The sequence below is a fragment of the Coregonus clupeaformis genome, chromosome 35 (assembly GCF_020615455.1).
Source record: "Coregonus clupeaformis isolate EN_2021a chromosome 35, ASM2061545v1, whole genome shotgun sequence".
In the NCBI taxonomy this organism is placed as follows: domain Eukaryota; kingdom Metazoa; phylum Chordata; class Actinopteri; order Salmoniformes; family Salmonidae; genus Coregonus; species Coregonus clupeaformis.
Window position 1 is genome coordinate 6,346,343 of NC_059226.1, and position 18,279 is coordinate 6,364,621.

At 44.7% G+C, this 18,279-nt stretch overlaps 1 protein-coding gene across 1 annotated transcript in view; it reads left to right on the plus strand.

The window, feature by feature from the left end:
• Positions 1-9,771, plus strand: part of LOC121551181 (vacuolar protein sorting-associated protein 37D) — a 36,815-nt gene extending 27,044 nt beyond the window's left edge. Inside the window, exon 4 of the mRNA XM_041863729.2 lies at positions 9,111-9,771. Coding sequence (XP_041719663.1) covers positions 9,111-9,638 — 528 coding nt within the window. The 3' untranslated portion in view covers positions 9,639-9,771. The remainder of the gene's footprint in view (positions 1-9,110) is intronic.
• The last annotated feature ends 8,508 nt before the right edge of the window (positions 9,772-18,279 follow it).

Consider the following 18,279-nt stretch of genomic DNA (forward strand, 5'->3'; position numbering starts at 1 on the left):
CAAAGTAACAAAGCCTACCATCAGTAACACACTACGCCGCCAGGGACTCAAATCCTGCAGTGTCAGACGTGTCCCCCTGCTTAAGCCACGTGTCCAGGCCCGTCTGAAGTTTGCTAGAGTGCATTTGGATGATCCAGAAGAGGATTGGGAGAATGTCATATGGTCAGATGAAACCAAAATAGAACCTTTTGGTAAAAACTCAACTCGTCGTGTTTGGAGGACAAAGAATGCTGAGTTGCATCCAAAGAACACCATACCTACTGTGAAGCATGGGGGGTGGAAACATCATGCTTTGGGGCTGTTTTTCTGCAAAGGGACCAGGACGACTGATCCGTGTAAAGGAAAGAATGAATGGGGCCATGTATCGTGAGATTTTGAGTGAAAACCTCCTTCCATCAGCAAGGGCATTGAAGATGAAACGTGGCTGGGTCTTTCAGCATGACAATGATCCCAAACACACCGCCCGGGCAACGAAGGAGTGGCTTCAGTAGAAGCATTTCAAGGTCCTGGAGTGGCCTAACCAGTCTCCAGATCTCAACCCCATAGAAAATCTTTGGAGGGAGTTGAAAGTCCGTGTTGCCCAGCGACAGCCCCAAAACATCACTGCTCTAGAGGAGATCTGCATGGAGGAATGGGCCAAAATACCAGCAACAGTGTGTGAAAACCTTGTGAAGACTTACAGAAAACGTTTGACCTGTGTCATTGCCAACAAAGGGTATATAACAAAGTATTGAGAAACTTTTGTTATTGACCAAATACTTATTTTCCACCATAATTTGCAAATAAATTCATTAAAAATCCTACAATGTGATTTTCTGGAGAAAAAAAATCTCATTTTGTCTGTCATAGTTGACGTGTACCTATGATGAAAATTACTGGCCTCTCTCATCTTTTTAAGTGGGAGAACTTGCACAATTGGTGGCTGACTAAATACTTTTTTCCCCCACTGTATACAGGGCCTTCTGAAGTTTGCCAATGAACATCTGAATGATTCAGAGGAGAACTGGGTGAAAGTGTTGTGGTCAGATGAGACCAAAATCGAGCTCTTTGGCATCAACTCAACTCGCTGTGTTTGGAGGAGGAGGAATGCTGCCTATGACCCCAAGAACACCATCCCCACCGACAAACATGGAGGTGGAAACATTATGCTTTGGGGGTGTTTTTCTGCTAAGGGGACAGGACCCAAAACACATGGCCAAGGCAACAAAGGAGTGGCTCAAGAAGAAGCACATTAAGGTCCTGGAGTGGCCTAGCCAGTCTCCAGACCTTAATCCCATAGAAAATATGTGGAGGGAGCTGAAGGTTCGAGTTGCCAAACGTCAGCCTCGAAACCTTAATGACTTGGAGAAGATCTGCAAAGAGGAATGGAACAAAATCCCTCCTGAGATGTTTGCAAACCTGGTGGCCAACTACAAGAAACGTCTGACCTCTGATTGCCAACAAGGGTTTTTCAACCAAGTACTAAGTCATGTTTTGCAGAGGGGTCAAATACTTATTTCCCTCATTAAAATGCAAATCAATTTATAGCATTTTTGACATGTGTTTTTCTGGATGTTATTATTGTTATTCTGTCTTTCACTGTTCAAATAAACCTACCATTAAAATTATAGACTAATCATGTCTTTGTCAGTGGGCAAACGTACAAAATCAGCAGGGGATCAAATACTTTTTTCCCTCACTGTATGTGCTTTCTTGAGCAGGGGGACCTTGCGGGCGCTGCAGGATTTTAGTCCTTCACGGCGTAGGGTGTTACCAATTGTTTTCTTGGTGACTATGGTCCCAGCTGCCTTAAGATCATTGACAAGATCCTCCCGTGTAGTTCTGGGCTGATTCCTCACCGTTCTCATGATCATTGCAACTCCACGAGGTGAGATCTTGCATGGAGCCCAAGGCCGAGGGAGATTGACAGTTATTTTGTGTTTCTTCCATTTGCGAATAATCGCACCAACTGTTGTCATCTTCTCACCAAGCTGTTTGGCGATGGTCTTGTAGCCCATTCCAGCCTTGTGTAGGTCTACAATCTTGTCCCTGACATCCTTGGAGAGCTCTTTGGTCTTGGCCATGGTGGAGAGTTTGGAATCTGATTGATTGATTGCTTCTGTGGACAGGTGTCTTTTATACAGGTAACAAGCTGACATTAGGAGCACTCCCTTTAAGAGTGTGCTCCTAATCTCAGCTCGTTACCTGTATAAAAGACACCTGGGAGCCAGAAATCTTTCTGATTGAGAGGGGGTCAAATACTTACTTCCCTCATTAAAATGCAAATCAATTTATAACATTTTTGACATGCGTTTTTTTGGATTTTGTTGTTGTTATTCTGTCTCTCACTGTTCAAATAAACCTACCATTAAAATTATAGACTGATCATGTCTTTGTCAGTGGGCAAACTTACAAAATCAGCAGGGGATCAAATACTTTTTTCCCTCACTGTACAAACCCTGTCTGTATAAAAGCAGTGTTGGAACAGACTGTTACTACACCCGCTTAAGCATTATTTGGACAGTGTTGTACTGCAGGAAGTAGTATATTGCTATCATGACTTTTGAACAGCGCCGGGAAGATGGCTGCCGTTTTACAGCCCTCTAACCAATTGTACTATTATGTGTGTTTTTCCGCGTTATTTGTAATTTATTTTGTACATAATGTTTCTGCCATCGTCTCTTATAACCAAAAAGAGCTTCTAGATATCAGGACAGCGATTACTCACCTCGCATTGGACGAAGATTTTTTCTTCAACGAGGCGGTCGCGAAGGATATCCTACAGACACCCGACAAGGCCCAGATCCCCGTCATTCGCGTGAGGAAGAGACGGAGATATCGCGGACGCAGATCCGGGTGCCTTGTAGGATCCGACGGCGAGCGAGTAAACTGCCTCTCCCATCAATCCTACTAGCCAACGTTCAATCTTTTGAGAATAAAATGGACGAGTTAAGATTACGGTTATCCTACCAACGGGACATTAAAAACTGTAATATCTTATGTTTCACGGAGTCGTGGCTGAACGACAACAATGATAACATTCAGCTAGCAGGCTATACGCTACATCGGCAGGACAGAACGTCTGACTCTGGTAAGACAAAGGGGCGGCGGTCTGTGTATATTTGTAAACAACAGCTGGTGCACAAAATCAAATACTAAGGAAGTCTCGAGGTTTTGCTCGCCTGAGGTAGAGTATCTTATGATAAGCTGTAGACCACACTATTTACCAAGAGAGTTTTCATCTATATTTTTCATAGCTGTCTATTTACCACCACAAACCAATGCTGGCATTAAGATTGCTCTGAATGAGTTGTACAAGGCCATTAATCAACAGGAAAACTCTCATCCAGATGCAGCGCTCCTAGTGGCCGGGGACTTTAATGCAGGGAAACTTAAATCCGTTCTACCTAATTTCTACCAGCATGTTAAATGTGCAACCAGAGGGAAAAAAACTCTAGACCACCTTTACTCCACACACAGAGACGCATACAAAGCTCTCCCTCGCCCTCCATTTGGCAAATCTGACCATAACTCTATCCTCCTGATTCCTGCTTATAAGCAAAAACTGAAGCAGGAAGCACCAGTGATTCGGTTAATAAAAAAGTGGTCAGATGATGCAGATGCTAAGCTACAGGACTGTTTTGCTAGCACAGACTGGAACATGTTCCGGGATTCTTCAGACAGCATTGAGGAGTACACCACATCAGTCACTGGCTTCATCAATAAGTGCATCGATGATGTCGTCCCCACAGTGACCGTGCGTACATACCCCAACCAGAAGCCATGGATTACAGGAAACATCCGCACTGAGCTAAAGGGTAGAGCTGCCGCTTTCAAGGAACGGGACTCTAACCCGGACGCTTATAAGAAATCCCGCTATGACCTCAGACGAACCATCAAACAGGCAAAGAGTCAATACAGGTCTAAGATTGAATCATACTACACTGGCTCTGACGCTCGTCGGATGTGGCAGGGCTTGAAAACTATTACAGACTACAAAGGGAAGCACAGCCGCGAGCTGCCCAGTGACACAAGCCTACCAGACGAGCTAAACCACTTCTATGCTCGCTTCGAGGCAAGCAACACTGAAGCATGCATGAGAGCACCAGCTGTTCCGGATGACTATGTGATCACGCTCTCCGTAGCCGATGTGAGTAAGACTTTTAAGCAGGTCAACATTCACAAGGCCGCAGGGCCAGACGGATTACCAGGACGTGTACTCCGAGCATGTGCTGACCAACTGGCAAGTGTCTTCACTGACATTTTCAACATGTCCCTGACTGAGTCTGTAATACCAACATGTTTCAAGCAGACCACCATAGTCCCCGTGCCCAAGAACTCTAAGATAACCTGCCTAAATGACTACCGACCCGTAGCACTGACGTCTGTAGCCATGAAGTGCTTTGAAAGACTGGTCATGGCTCACATCAACAGCATAATCCCAGAAACCCTAGACCCACTCCAATTTGCATACCGCCCCAACAGATCCACAGATGATGCAATCTCTATCGCACTCCACACTGCCCTTTCCCACCTGGACAAGAGGAACACCTACGTGAGAATGCTATTCATTGACTACAGCTCAGCATTCAACACCATAGTGCCCTCTAAGCTCATCTCTAAGCTAAGGATCCTGGGACTAAACACCTCCCTCTGCAACTGGATCCTGGACTTCCTGACGGGCCGCCCCCAGGTGGTAAGGGTAGGTAACAACACATCTGCCACACTGATCCTCAACACGGGGGCCCCTCAGGGGTGCGTGCTCAGTCCCCTCCTGTACTCTCTGTTCACCCATGACTGCATGGCCAGGCACGACTCCAACACCATCATTAAGTTTGCCGACGACACAACAGTGGTAGGCCTGATCACCGACAACGATGAGACAGTCTATAGGGAGGAGGTCAGAGATCTGGCCGTGTGGTGCCAGGACAACAACCTCTCCCTCAACGTGACCAAGACAAAGGAGATGATTGTGGACTACAGGAAAAAAAAGAGGACTGAGCACGCCCCCATTCTCATCGACGGGGCTGTAGTGGAACAGGTTGAGAGCTTCAAGTTCCTTGGTGTCCACATCACCAACGAACTATCATGGTCCAAACACACCAAGACAGTCGTGAAGAGGGCACGACAAAGCCTATTCCCCCTCAGGAGACTAAAAAGATTTGGCATGGGTCCTCAGATCCTCAAAACATTCTACAGCTGCACCATCGAGAGCATCCTGACTGGTTGCATCACCGCCTGGTATGGCAACTGCTTGGCCTCTGACCGCAAGGCACTACAGAGGGTAGTGCATACGGCCCAGTACATCACTGGGGCAAAGCTCCCTGCCATTCAGGACCTCTATACCAGGCGGTGTCAGAGGAAGGCCCTCAAAATTGTCAAAGACTCCAGCCACCCTAGTCATAGACTGTTCTCTCTGCTACCGCACGGCAAGCGGTACCCGGAGTGCCAAGTCTAGGTCCAAAAGACTTCTCAACAGCTTCTACCCCCAAGCCATAAGACTCCTGAACAGCTAATCATGGCTACCCGGACTATTTGCACTGCCCCCCACCCCATCCTTTTTACGCTGCTGCTACTCTGTTAAGTATTTATGCATAGTCACTTTAACTCTACCCACATGTACATATTACCTCAACTACCTCAACTAGCCGGTGCCCCCGCACATTGACTCTGCAACGGTACCCCCTGTATATATAGCCTCCCTACTGTCACTTTATTTTACTGTATATATAGCCTCCCTACTGTCACTTTATTTTACTTCTGCTCTTTTTCTCTCAACACTTTTTTTGTTGTTGTTTTATTCTTACTTTTTTTGTTTAAAATAAATGCACTGTTGGTTAAGGGCTGTAAGTAAGCATTTCACTGTAATGTCTGCACCTGTTGTATTCGGCGCATGTGACCAATAAAATTTGATTTGATTTGATTTGATTTGATAATGGTGAGAAAAAGGCAATTAACAAAGGAAGACAGACAGACCATTATAACCCTTAAAAGTGTAGGTCTTTCCTTTAGAGAAATTGCAAAGAAAGCCAAAGTGTCAGTGAGTAGTTTCCTACACCATCAAAAGGCACTTGGAAACTGGAGGAAACTCTGTCAGGATGAGGTCTGGCAGACCAAAAGCCACAACAGAATCAGAAGACAAGTTTCTGAGAGTCAACAGCTTGCGTGATAGGCAGCTCACATGACAACAGCTTCAAGTACAGCTTAACACTGGTCGAAGTAAGGAAGTCTCAGTTTCAACTATGAAGAGAAGACTTGGAGCTGCAGGTTTGACAGGTGGAGTGGCAGTAAGAAAGCCATTGCTAACATGGCAAAATAAGAAAAAGAGGCTTGCCTGGGCCATGAAGCACCGCCAGTGGACTACTGAAGACTGGAAGAATGTCTTACGGACCGATGAATCAAAATGTTTGGTTCATCACGCAGGGTTTTTGTACGCCGTCGAGTAGGCGAAAGGATGGTTCCTCAGTGTGTGACACCAACTGTCAAACATGGAGGAGGAAGCGTGATGGTCTGGGGCTCTTTTGCTGGATCCAGAGTCGGCGACTTGCACAGAGTGAGTGGCACCCTGAACCAAAACGGCTACCACAGCATTTTGTAGCACCATGCAATACCATCTGTTGTACGCCTAGTTGATCAGGGGTTCCTACAGCAAGATAATGACCCAGAACACACCTCAGAACTACCTTAGAAGAAAAGAACAAGACGGTAGGCTTCAAATCATGGAATGGCCAGAACAGTCTTCAGACTTTAACCGCATCCAGCTGGTTTGGGATGAACTGGGCAGAAGGGTGAAAGCAAAGCAACCTACAAGTGCAATACATTTGTGGGAACTTCTGCAACAGTGTTGGGAAGAACTTTCTGAACAATATTTGAGTTCCATTGTAGAAAGAATGCCACGAGTGTGTTCGGCTGTTATGTCTGCAAAAGGTGGCTACTTTGATGAGTCAAAAATGTAGATTACATTTTGTTAAACCAAAAAATTCCATGATTTATTTTTTGTCTCCAATTGTTGATTTGTTCTATGCTTTAATTTCAGAGTACATTAAGACATTAAAACTGTGTGAATTTCAATAAAAACTGGAAAAATTGAGGTGTTTTTGACCTGTAGTGTAGAAGTGTCCTTTTTTCACCCGCATCAGCTACTTTTTTAATGTGCACTGCACCTTGACTGCCACGGTTTACTGAACAATTGAAATACCTCTTTAACCTAAAGCTACAATTTTCATACAACTACATTCAGCTCCTTCATACTATAACCAAGACACTACCCAGCAAACATGCCCACATTGGTATGTTTTCACCCTTGTAGGAAAGGTTATTTTTACAGGGCAATTTGTGCAAACTATACACATTTCATCTGCCCTCATACTGTCCTAGGTGATAAAACATTTTATTTAGAGAGGAATGTATGGCGCTACACAGTTATTGAGCTTGATCCATTAGCAAGTGGTCCTTGTAAACCTTCATTTAAACAAACCATATATGTAAGTGACTGTATAACCGTGAGTGTGGTCCTCTGTAGCTCAGCTGGTAGAGCACGGCGCTTGTAACGCTAAGGTAGTGGGTTCGATCCCCGGGACCACCCATACACAAAAAAAAAAAAATGTATGCACGCATGACTGTAAGTCGCTTTGGATAAAAGCATCTGCTAAATGGCATATTATATTATTATTTATAACAGACTACAGTCCTATACAGCACGTTCCCATCATGAGAAAGGCTTACTACCCCAGACTATCCCCCCACACACAATCCTTCCAACATATATCCATGCAAGGCTGTCCAGCTCGCGGCCGTAAATAAATGGCCCATTTGTTTATTAAATGGATTTCACACAATTACATTTACATTTTAGTCATTTAGCAGACGCTCTTATCCAGAGCTACTTACAGTTAGTGAGTGCATACATTTTTCATACTGGCCCCCCGTGGGAATCGAACCCACAACCCTGGCATTGCAAGCCCCATGCTCTACCAACTGAGCTACAGGAGGCCTAACACAATCAATTTATCTAATGAATGGCAGTTAGGGCAGCAATTTGGTTTTATGTATCGCCAGTGCCAGACATTAAAATCTTTAGCGGCTCCCTGTTGAAGCTGACAAATTTCAGCCCCCGAGGCCGAAGGTAACATCATAGGAGGGTTGATTGTGTAGGATTTGGCGGTATCCAGATTTTCATACCATCATACCGTTTCTGTACCATACCGGGGTATATGGTATTACCGAATGTGCACACAAGGGGCGTTATTTCAAAAATATATATAAATATATTGACGCACAAAACAATTTAGGCAACAGGGATCTTGATCCAGGAGGGGATTGAATGTCTCTGCTGTAACCAAGAAGCTTGATCTTGACATCTAGCAAGTTAGCAAACCAAATGCATAGCTGTAGCCCTGAGCTGGATATAATTTATTTGATACATCTTAGATTTCTAATAGTTATATTTAACTTATAGTTAGTTATAAGCAGTGGCGTAGCACGCACCCCCCCAAAAAAATATAATTTACCGTCGGTATTTCGAAATACCCCGGTATACCTGTATAAACGGTATATCGTCCAAGCCTAGTGTCAAGCCATCTACAGCTGGCAACTGTGAAGAAAGAAATGTCCAGGGAAATTATGGTGGTACCGTGGGGACCATTTGTGCTGCTCTGATATGGAAGAGACACAATAATGACCCAAACCTTTTTTGAGTGCGTAGCTGGTGGCTTCATGCAAATTGAGTCATTCCCATTGACTATGCTCAGGCAGAGGTTAGAGTGGGGAGGTGGGCTGTGCAGACTGTCATCAATTATTCACTCCCCCAATACTAGGCTAGACAGGTTTTTCCACCTGCTCCCTGTGGCTGGGGGTACAGTTGACAGTCAGACTGATTATAGTCATTCTAGGGCTGTTCCAGTGGAAGTGTTACTGGATATACCATTTTGGCCCATGTAAAATAAACTCTCTCGCAATGAAATTATCAACACAACTGTGTCAAATTTCATGGCAAAGCATTACAAGTCAATTTGAAACCCACTTTTACATGTGGGGCTGTGTTTACACTGTTCCCAGGGGTTGGGAATCCTTTTGTTAGACTTCCTGTCATCTTCTGATACCTGTTTTATTTGTGGGCCTCTGCTTCACAGGACCTCCTGGAGAAGTTCATGGAGGGGAACGTGCCCTTGGAGGGGTTCCTGGACTCCTTCCAAAGCTCCAGGAAGAGCTACCACATCCGCCGTGCTCAGGCCGAGAAAATCCAGGAGCTCAGCCGAGTCAAACAGAATTCCAGCAAACCCAAAAAGCCAGAGGAGCGAGAGGACAAGGCGCTGGAGGTAAAGAGGGACGAGCACCCTGAAACCCAGCGGCCCAACGGCTTCGTGGCCCAGGGCCCACCCCGGGTCTTCCAGCTCCGCTACGGCCTCACCCCCGCCATCCTGCTGCCCCACTTCCCCCTGCCAACCTCCTCACCCTCTGCCCCGTCCCACGCCAGTCTACCTCCACTGGACTCCCAGCCAGGCCAGACCCACATCCTGAGCCCAAGTGCCCTGCTCTCTGGACATGGGCACCCTGTGAACCTACGGGTCATTGGACAATTACCCGGCGGCTGGCCAACCAGACCGGTGCGGTTACAGCAGCTCTATAGGCCCGCCCCTCATCAGCCTGAGCCTCTATAACAATAACTGAGGCATGGGCCCTGGAGGTCTCTAGACATGGAACCAAACAGTGGCTACCAGACTCATGGACGCAAAGATGGCCTTTGAAGACTTTGTGGAATTGATCTGACACATACGTTCGCCATCCATGACACAAAATGTAAACATACCTAAAAAGGAAGAGAACCGGAAGCCATAAAGCATGGAGTAAGTGTAGTTGAAAGCAAGCAAGTGAATGAAGGAGCAACAGGGTGTGGTTTTCATAGTTTTTTTCTTTGAATGTTACACTGTCAGGGCGTCACAGGGTTGTGAAGCACAGCAATCATATGGAAATGTCTCAGATGGACTAGTGTCTCCAGTTTGTCATAAAGGACCCCATTGTCCATTAATCCGACTGAGAACTTCTATGAAATGGCCTGGTGTCGTTTTGCTGATGATCAATAAAGTCCAAATCATGGTGTTTATTATTAACCTAAATCCCTGTCGTTACTTGTTTCATAGTTCGGTCCAAGCGATGCAGTCATAATTATGCAGTTTTGGAACCATTTCCAAGCCATCTTCCTGATGCGCAAACACAAGACATCACAACACAAAGATTAACAAAGAACACTGAATATGTGGCAGTGTTTATGCAGCTTCCCCTTTCAAATGCACATTTAGAGCACATGGTCTAATATTTATTTATCCGGCCAGGAGATATACACTGGCAACATGACTGACTGCTCAGGCTTTTCACATTTTTTATTGTCACATGGATTTTTTTATGATGAATAATATCGCTAAGAGTGGATATGGGTGAACAGTAACATTGTTATCTTTGGACCGGCTCCCAAATAGGGCTACATTTTCTAAAGGGTCACCAGGTTTCTCAGCTGAAGTTGATTACCGTCACAAATAAACCTTGAAGAACGACAAACTCTGCGTTTGTTATTTCACAAACACAAACAAGGCATTCACATCGGCGAATGGTTGACTTATTTATGGAAATCCTATTTTAAATGCCCAGCTTCAAAGGCTTTTGTTTACTCTGATAAATGAGGCTGTTTTTCTTTCAGGGCTTCCTGAATGTTTTTATTTCTCCTCCGAACTGAGTAGAAGAGCGTGTAAATGTAATCTCTGTGAGAAAGTCAGCCTTCTGCAGGAAGCACATACTTTTATGATTTAATATGAAACCATTTCTTGCCTCTTTAATTTCCTTACTACCAGTCCAGCATAGAAGTGCACTTTGGGGTAAATAGTATAATAGGTCATTATAATGTCCTGGTTTTGTGCTTCAAATCGATGGGGCGCAACATTTTCAGCAATAAAATCAATTTATCTCAATTATGTGATTACCATAATATTAATTGTGAGAGAACTACTATCACAGCAGCCTGACAAGGTCCATTACATCAGTGGGCACAGGAATCTCCATGTGACAAGTCAGGCTTCCAACCAAACGAAACACATTGTTTAGCTCTCAGGGTCAACCTAAGGACATGGTGGACGAACGACCCTGTAGCACAGCTGGCTAAAAGGTGAGTGTGAACTTTAGAGCCCTCTCCATATTATTATAAGAGACCCGTGCCAGGGCATGCCAAAGAGAACAACCATGACTGGAAGGAATGTAGTCACAAACAAGCAAGTTTTTCCTGTCCTAATTTTTTTCATGGCAGTAAGATTGTACAGAGTTCATGTGTGACCTAAGGGACTAGAATAAGAGGATTTTAATTAGCCCACATTAATTGTATACCAGGACTTTCAGCTCATGTTGGCGCATTGAAGTAACTCTTGTTTTAACACTTTTGCAACAGCGTGGTCTACTGTCACTTTCCAGTTAAGGTTACAGTAAGTATCAACCATAGCCACTGGAGAGGGATTTCAATTATAACCCAGATATTACACCTAATGATAATAAACAGAAGCTATCATAGAACATATTTATGAAGGGGAATGGTGTGTTATATCAATGTGGGGTTTCCCTTCTGTTTCAGGATCACATCTAAAGCTTTTTACATTTTGTCCAGTACAGTATCTTTCTCTTCCCTCATCAAGGTAACTGAATACACCTGCAGCTTTCCTGTAAATGGAGGGGAATGTGAATTGGGCTACATTACAACAAATCCAATGTGGTGATGACTCACTCAGACAAAAACAATACTATTGACATGAAAAGACCATAGCTTTTAATGTCAGTGGATTGTGGTTGCAAGTGTCTAGAGTATGTCAAAAAGTATTAGTATGTATTCCATTGAAAATTCAAGACAATTTCCCCTTTCTGCCTGTTCTCAGTATGAACGCATGTGGCATCTAAAATATGAATATTAAGAGAAAGAGCCCCAGGGCAGGCCTCTCCGAATAAGATCATGGAGTCTCATTAGGAGTCTCAATTCGCTGGCCGCGACCGGGAGACCCATGGGGCGGCGCACAATTGGCCCAGCGTCGTCCAGGGTAGGGGAGGGAATGGCCGGCAGGGATGTAGCTCAGTTGGTAGAGCATGGCGTTTGCAACGCCAGGGTTGTGGGTTCGATAAAATAATGTATGTGCAGACGTTCTAATCCAGAGCGACATATAGGAGCAATTTACACGCTACATGCCTAATTTGCTACAATACATCACTTACTATGAATTCATTGATCTCATTATTTCAACCTGGCCTACATTATCAAAGTAGAAACACACACAATGTTTAACCTATGTCGTAAATTAAAGATGTTGGCCTTATTTATATTCCCTATATTCCCTGTGATGTTCCGCCTAGACATTTATCCGCCTTTGGTCTTTTAGCAGCGTCTATCTGGTGCGTGATCTGGGTTAGAACTGAATTTGAGGAGAGGAAAGCGGCTGCACCGATCAATGTCAAATTCATGGTGGCCGTATCAAATTTATGTACGTCCCTGCGCCCCCAAGACATCGGGCTTTAGTACAGCATATACAGTACATCTCACTCAGTCTACCTCTCTCTGGCTGATGTTTTCTGGCTTGTTAATGCATTTACATTTACATTTACATTTTAGTCATTTAGCAGACGCTCTTATCCAGAGCGACTTACAGGAGCAATTAGGGTTAAGTGCCTTGCTCAAGGGCACATTTACGTCATTTAGCAGACGCTCTTATCCAGAGCGACTACAAATTGGTGCATTCACCCTATAGCCAGTGGGATAACCACTTTACAATTATACTTTTTTTTTTTTTTTTTTGGGGGGTGTAGAAGGATTACTTTATCCTATCCCAGGTGTTCCTTAAAGAGGTGGGGTTTCAAATGTCTCCGGAAGGTGGTGAGTGACTCCGCTGTCCTGGCGTCGTGAGGGAGCTTGTTCCACCATTGGGGTGCCAGAGCAGCGAACAGCTTTGACTGGGCTGAGCGGGAACTATGCTTCCGCAGAGGAAGGGAGCCAGCAGGCCAGAGGTGGATGAACGCAATGCCCTCGCCTGGGTGTAGGGACTGATCAGAGCCTGAAGGTACGGAGGTGCCGTTCCCCTCACTGCTCCATAGGCAAGCACCATGGTCTTGTAACGGATGCGAGCTTCAACTGGAAGCCAGTGGAGTGTGCGGAGGAGGGGGGTGACGTGAGAGAACTTGGGAAGGTTGAACACCAGACGGGCTGCCTAACCCTCCATCCATTCAGATTCATTTTTCTCCCATCTGCATGTTTTAAACATCACAGCGTGAGTGTGCTACATATTACGTAACTGGCACATCCTTGCTTATATTAAAATGCTGTGAGCGTAATGGGGAAAGTTCAATCATAGAGACTAGAGCTCACACAATGCCTCCAGAAAATGCCATGCAGGGCGAGTGGCATGAACTAAAAAGTCCAGTGCCCTCCCTAGAGAGAAACTTGTTGGGAGGTTGGGGGGAGAGTAGGTTACAGAGTAGGGGGTGACTCGTGAGTGCAGTGTCTGCTTTAGCCAGGGAGCTGTTGTGAGAGCTGCCACAGCCTATTAAGACATGGCCTGGCATTAATGAAGAGAGTCTGCGAGCGCTTTCACAAACCAGTTCAGACAGGATTTACTGGGAGAAACCATCCTGTTGCTTCTGGACCTCCCACAACCTGTTTAGCCCGCATGCATGCTCAAACGCAGGCATGAACAAACACATTCACTCAGTAAGTGTGTATGGTGTACAGTGAGGGAAAAAAGGTTTTGATCCCCTGCTGATTTTGTATGTTTTCCCATTGACAAAGACATGATCAGTCTATAATTTTAATGGTAGGTATATTTGAACAGTGAGAGACAGAATAACAACAAAAAAATCCAGAAAAACTAATGTCAAAAATGTTATAAATTGATTTGCATTTTAATGAGGGAAATAAGTATTTGACCCCTCTGCAAAACATGACTTAGTACTTGGTGGCAAAACCCTTGTTGGCAATCACAGAGGTCAGACGTTTCTTGTAGTTGGCCACCAGGTTTGCACAAATCTCAGGAGGGATTTTGTCCCACTCCTCTATGCAGATCTTCTCCAAGTCATTAAGGTTTCGAGGCTGACGTTTGGCAACTCTGGCTAGGCCACAACAACTGGCTAGGCCACTCCAGGACCTTAATGTGCTTCTTCTTGAGCCACTCCTTTGTTGCCTTGGCCGTGTGTTTTGGGTCATTGTCATGCTGGAATACCCATCCATGACCCATTTTCAATGCCCTGGCTGAGGGAAGGAGGTTCTCACCCAAGATTTGACGGTACATGGCCCCGTCCATCGTCCCTTTGATGCAGTGAAGTTGTCCTGTCCCCTTAGCAGAAAAACACCCCCAAAGCATAATGTTTCCACCTGGGGGTGGTGTTCTTGGGGTCATAGGCAGCATTCCTCCTCCTCCAAACACGGCGAGTTGAGTTGATGCCAAAGAGCTCGATTTTGGTCTCAACTGACCAAAACACTTTCACCCAGTTCTCCTCTGAATCATTCAGATGTTCATTGGCAAACTTCAGACGGGCCTGTATATGTGCTTTCTTGAGCAGGGGGACCTTGCGGGCGCTGCAGGATTTCAGTCCTTCACGGCGTAGTGTGTTACCAATTGTTTTCTTGGTGACTATGGTCCCAGCTGCCTTGAGATCATTGACAAGATCCTACCGTGTAGTTCAGGGCTGATTCCTCACCGTTCTCATGATCATTGCAACTCCACGAAGTGAGATCTTGCATGGAGCCCCAGGCCAAGGGAGATTGACAGTTATTTTGTGTTTCTTCCATTTGCGAATAATCGCACCAACTGTTGTCACCTTCTCACTGGAATGGGTCTTGTAGCCCATTCCAGCCTTGTGTAGGTCTACAATCTTGTCCCTGACATCCCTGGAGAGCTCTTTGGTATTTGCCATGGTGGAGAGTTTGGAATCTGATTGATTGATTGCTTCTGTGGACAAGTCTCTTTTATACGGGTAACAAGCTGAGATTAGGAGCACTCCCTTTAAGAGTGTGCTCCTAATCTCAGCTCGTTACCTGTATAAAAGACACCTGGGAGCCAGAAATCTTTCTGATTGAGAGGGGGTCAAATACTTATTTCCCTCATTAAAATGCAAATCAATTTATAACATTTTTGACATGCGTTTTTCAGTATTTTTTTGTTGTTATTCTGTCTCTCACTGTTCAAATAAACCTACCATTAAAATTATAGACCGATCATTTGTTTGTCAGTGGGCAAACGTACAAAATCAGCAGGGGATCAAATACTTTTTTCCCTCACTGTACATGTGCCTATGGGGAGTTCAATTGTGTTTATATCTGCCTGGATGACTGCTCATAAACATATTCTCCCCATGACTGCATGGCCAGGCACGACTCCAACACCATCATTAAATTTGCCGACGACACAACAGCACTAGGCCTGATCACCGACAACGATGAGACAGCCTATAGGGAGGAGGTCAGAGACCTGGCCATGTGGTGCCAGGATAACCACCTCTCCCTCAACGTGATCAAGACAAAGGAGATGATTGTGGACTACAGGAAAAGGAGGACCGAGCACGCCCCCATTCTCATCGATGGGGCTGTAGTGGAGCAGGTTGAGAGCTTCAAGTTCCTTGGTGTCCACTTCACCAACAAACTATCATGGTCCAAACACACCAAGACAGTTGTGAAGAGGGCACGACAAAGTCTATTCTCAGGAGACTGAAAAGATTTGGCATGGGTCCTCAGATCCTCAAAAAGTTCTACAGCTGCACCATCGAGAGCATCCTGACTGGTTGCATCACCGCCTGGTATGGCAACTGCTCGGCCAACAACCGCAAGGCACTACAGAGGGTAGTGCGTACGGCCCAGTACATCACTGGGGCCAAGCTTCCTGCCATCCAGGACCTCTATAACAGGCGGTGTCAGAGGAAGGCCCTAAAAATGGTCAAAGACTCCAGCCACCCTAGTCATAGACTGTTCTCTCTGCTACCGCACGGCAAGCGGTACCGGAGCGCCAAGTCTAGGTCCAAAAGGCTTCTTAACAGCTTCTACCCCCAAGCCATAAGACTCCTGAACAGCTAATCAAATGGCTACCTGGACTTTTGCATTGTCCCCACCCCCACCCACCCCCTCTTTTACGCTGCTGCTACTCTCTGTTTATTATCTACAGTTGAAGTTGGAAGGTTACATACACCTTAGCCAAATACATTTAAACTCAGTTTTTCACAATTCCTGACATTTAATCCTAGTAAAAATTCCATGTTTTAGGTCAGTTAGGATCACCACTTTATTTTAAGAATGTGAAATGTCAGAATAATAGTAGAGAGAATTATTTATTTCAGCTTTTATTTCTTTCATCACATTCCCAGTGGGTCGGAAGTTTACATACACTCAATTAGTATTTGGTAGCATTGCCTTTAAATTGTTTAACTTGGGTCAAACGTTTTGGGTAGCCTTCCATAAGCTTCCCACAATAAGTTGAAAATTCCTCCTGACAGAGCTGGTGTAACTGAGTCAGGTTTGTAGGCCTCCTTGCTTGCACACGCTTTTTCAGTTCTTCCCACACATTTTCTATAGGATTGAGTTCAGGGCTTTGTGATGGCCACTCCAATACCTTCGCTTTGTTGTCCTTAAGTCATTTTTCCACAACTTTGGAAGTATGCTTGGGGTCATTGTCCATTTGGAAGACCCATTTGCGCCCAAGCTTTAACTTCCTGACTGATGTCTTGAGATGTTGCTTCAATATATCCACATCATTTTCCTTCCTTATGATGCCATCTATTTTGTGAAGTGCACCAGTTCCTCCTGCAGCAATGCACCCCCACAGCATGATGCTGCCACCCCCGTGCTTCACGGTTGGGATGGTGTTCTTCGGCTTGCAAGCCACCCCCCCTTTTCCTCCAAACATAACGACGGTCATTATGGACAGTTATATTTTTGTTTCATCAGACCAGAGGACATTTCTCCAAAAAGTAAGATTTTTGTCCCCATGTGCAGTTGCAAACCATAGTCTGGCTTTTTTATGGCGGTTTTGGAGCAGTGGCTTCTTCCTTGCTGAGCGGCCTTTCAGGTTGTGTCAATATAGGACACGTTTTACTGTGGATATAGATACTTTTGTACCTGTTTCCTCCAACATCTACTGTAGCTTTCCTAGTCAGACTCAGACATCAACATCATGCACATTGCTCAGTATAGAGCAAACTAACCTCACTTATCCATACCAAAGCCGACACACAATCAATGGTCTGGTCTCTGTTATGACAAACATATCAACTAATGCAAAATGCTCTGAATGGTCAAAGCCACAGTGTTAGAGAAAATGCTGTTTCAAATAGGCTTACTACTTTCAGTCCCACAGAGGAAGGCAATTACAGAAGGCAAATAAGATACACACTCAAAATGCATCAACTCATAGCATTTTAATGAATTAGACTGGATAATTCCTCCCTCTGCACATCCAAATCAAATCACATTTTATTTGTCACATACGCCGAATACAACAGGGTTTAGACCTCACAGTGAAATGAAACTCCTGAGTGGCGCAGGGATTGTTGTTCTGGGATTGATTTGCACTTTTCGCACCAAAGTACGTTCATCTCTAGGAGACAGAATGCGTCTCCTTCCTAAGTGATATGACAGCTGCATGGCCCCATGGTGTTTATACTTGCGTACTATTGTTTGTACAGATGAACGTGGTACCTTCAGGCGTTTGGAAATTGCTCCCAAGGATGAACCAGACTTGTGGAGGTCTACAAAAAATTTTTTGGAGGTCTTGGCTGATTTATTTTTATTTTCCCATGATGTCAAGCAAAGAGGCACTGAGTTTGAAGATAGGCCTTGAAAAACATCCACAGGTACACCTCCAATTGACTCAAATGATGTCAATTAGCCTATCAGAAGCTTCTAAAGCCATGACATCATTTTCTGGAATTTTCCAAGCTGTTTAAAGGCACAGTCAACTTAGTGTATGTAAACTTCTGACCTCTGGAATTGTGATACAGTGAATTATCTGTCTGTAAACAATTGTTGGAAAATGACTTGTATCATGCACAAAGTAGATGTCCTAACCGACTTGCCAAAACTATAGTTTGTTAACAAGAAATTTGTGGAGTGGTTGAAAAACTAGTTTTAATGACTCCAACCTAAGTGTATGTAAACTTCCGACTTCAACTGTATGCATAGTCACTTTAACTACCTACATGTACATATTACCTCAATTACCTCGACTAACCTGTGCCCCCGCACATTGACTCTGTACCGGTACCCCCTGTATATAGCCTCGCTAGTTATTTTACTGCTGC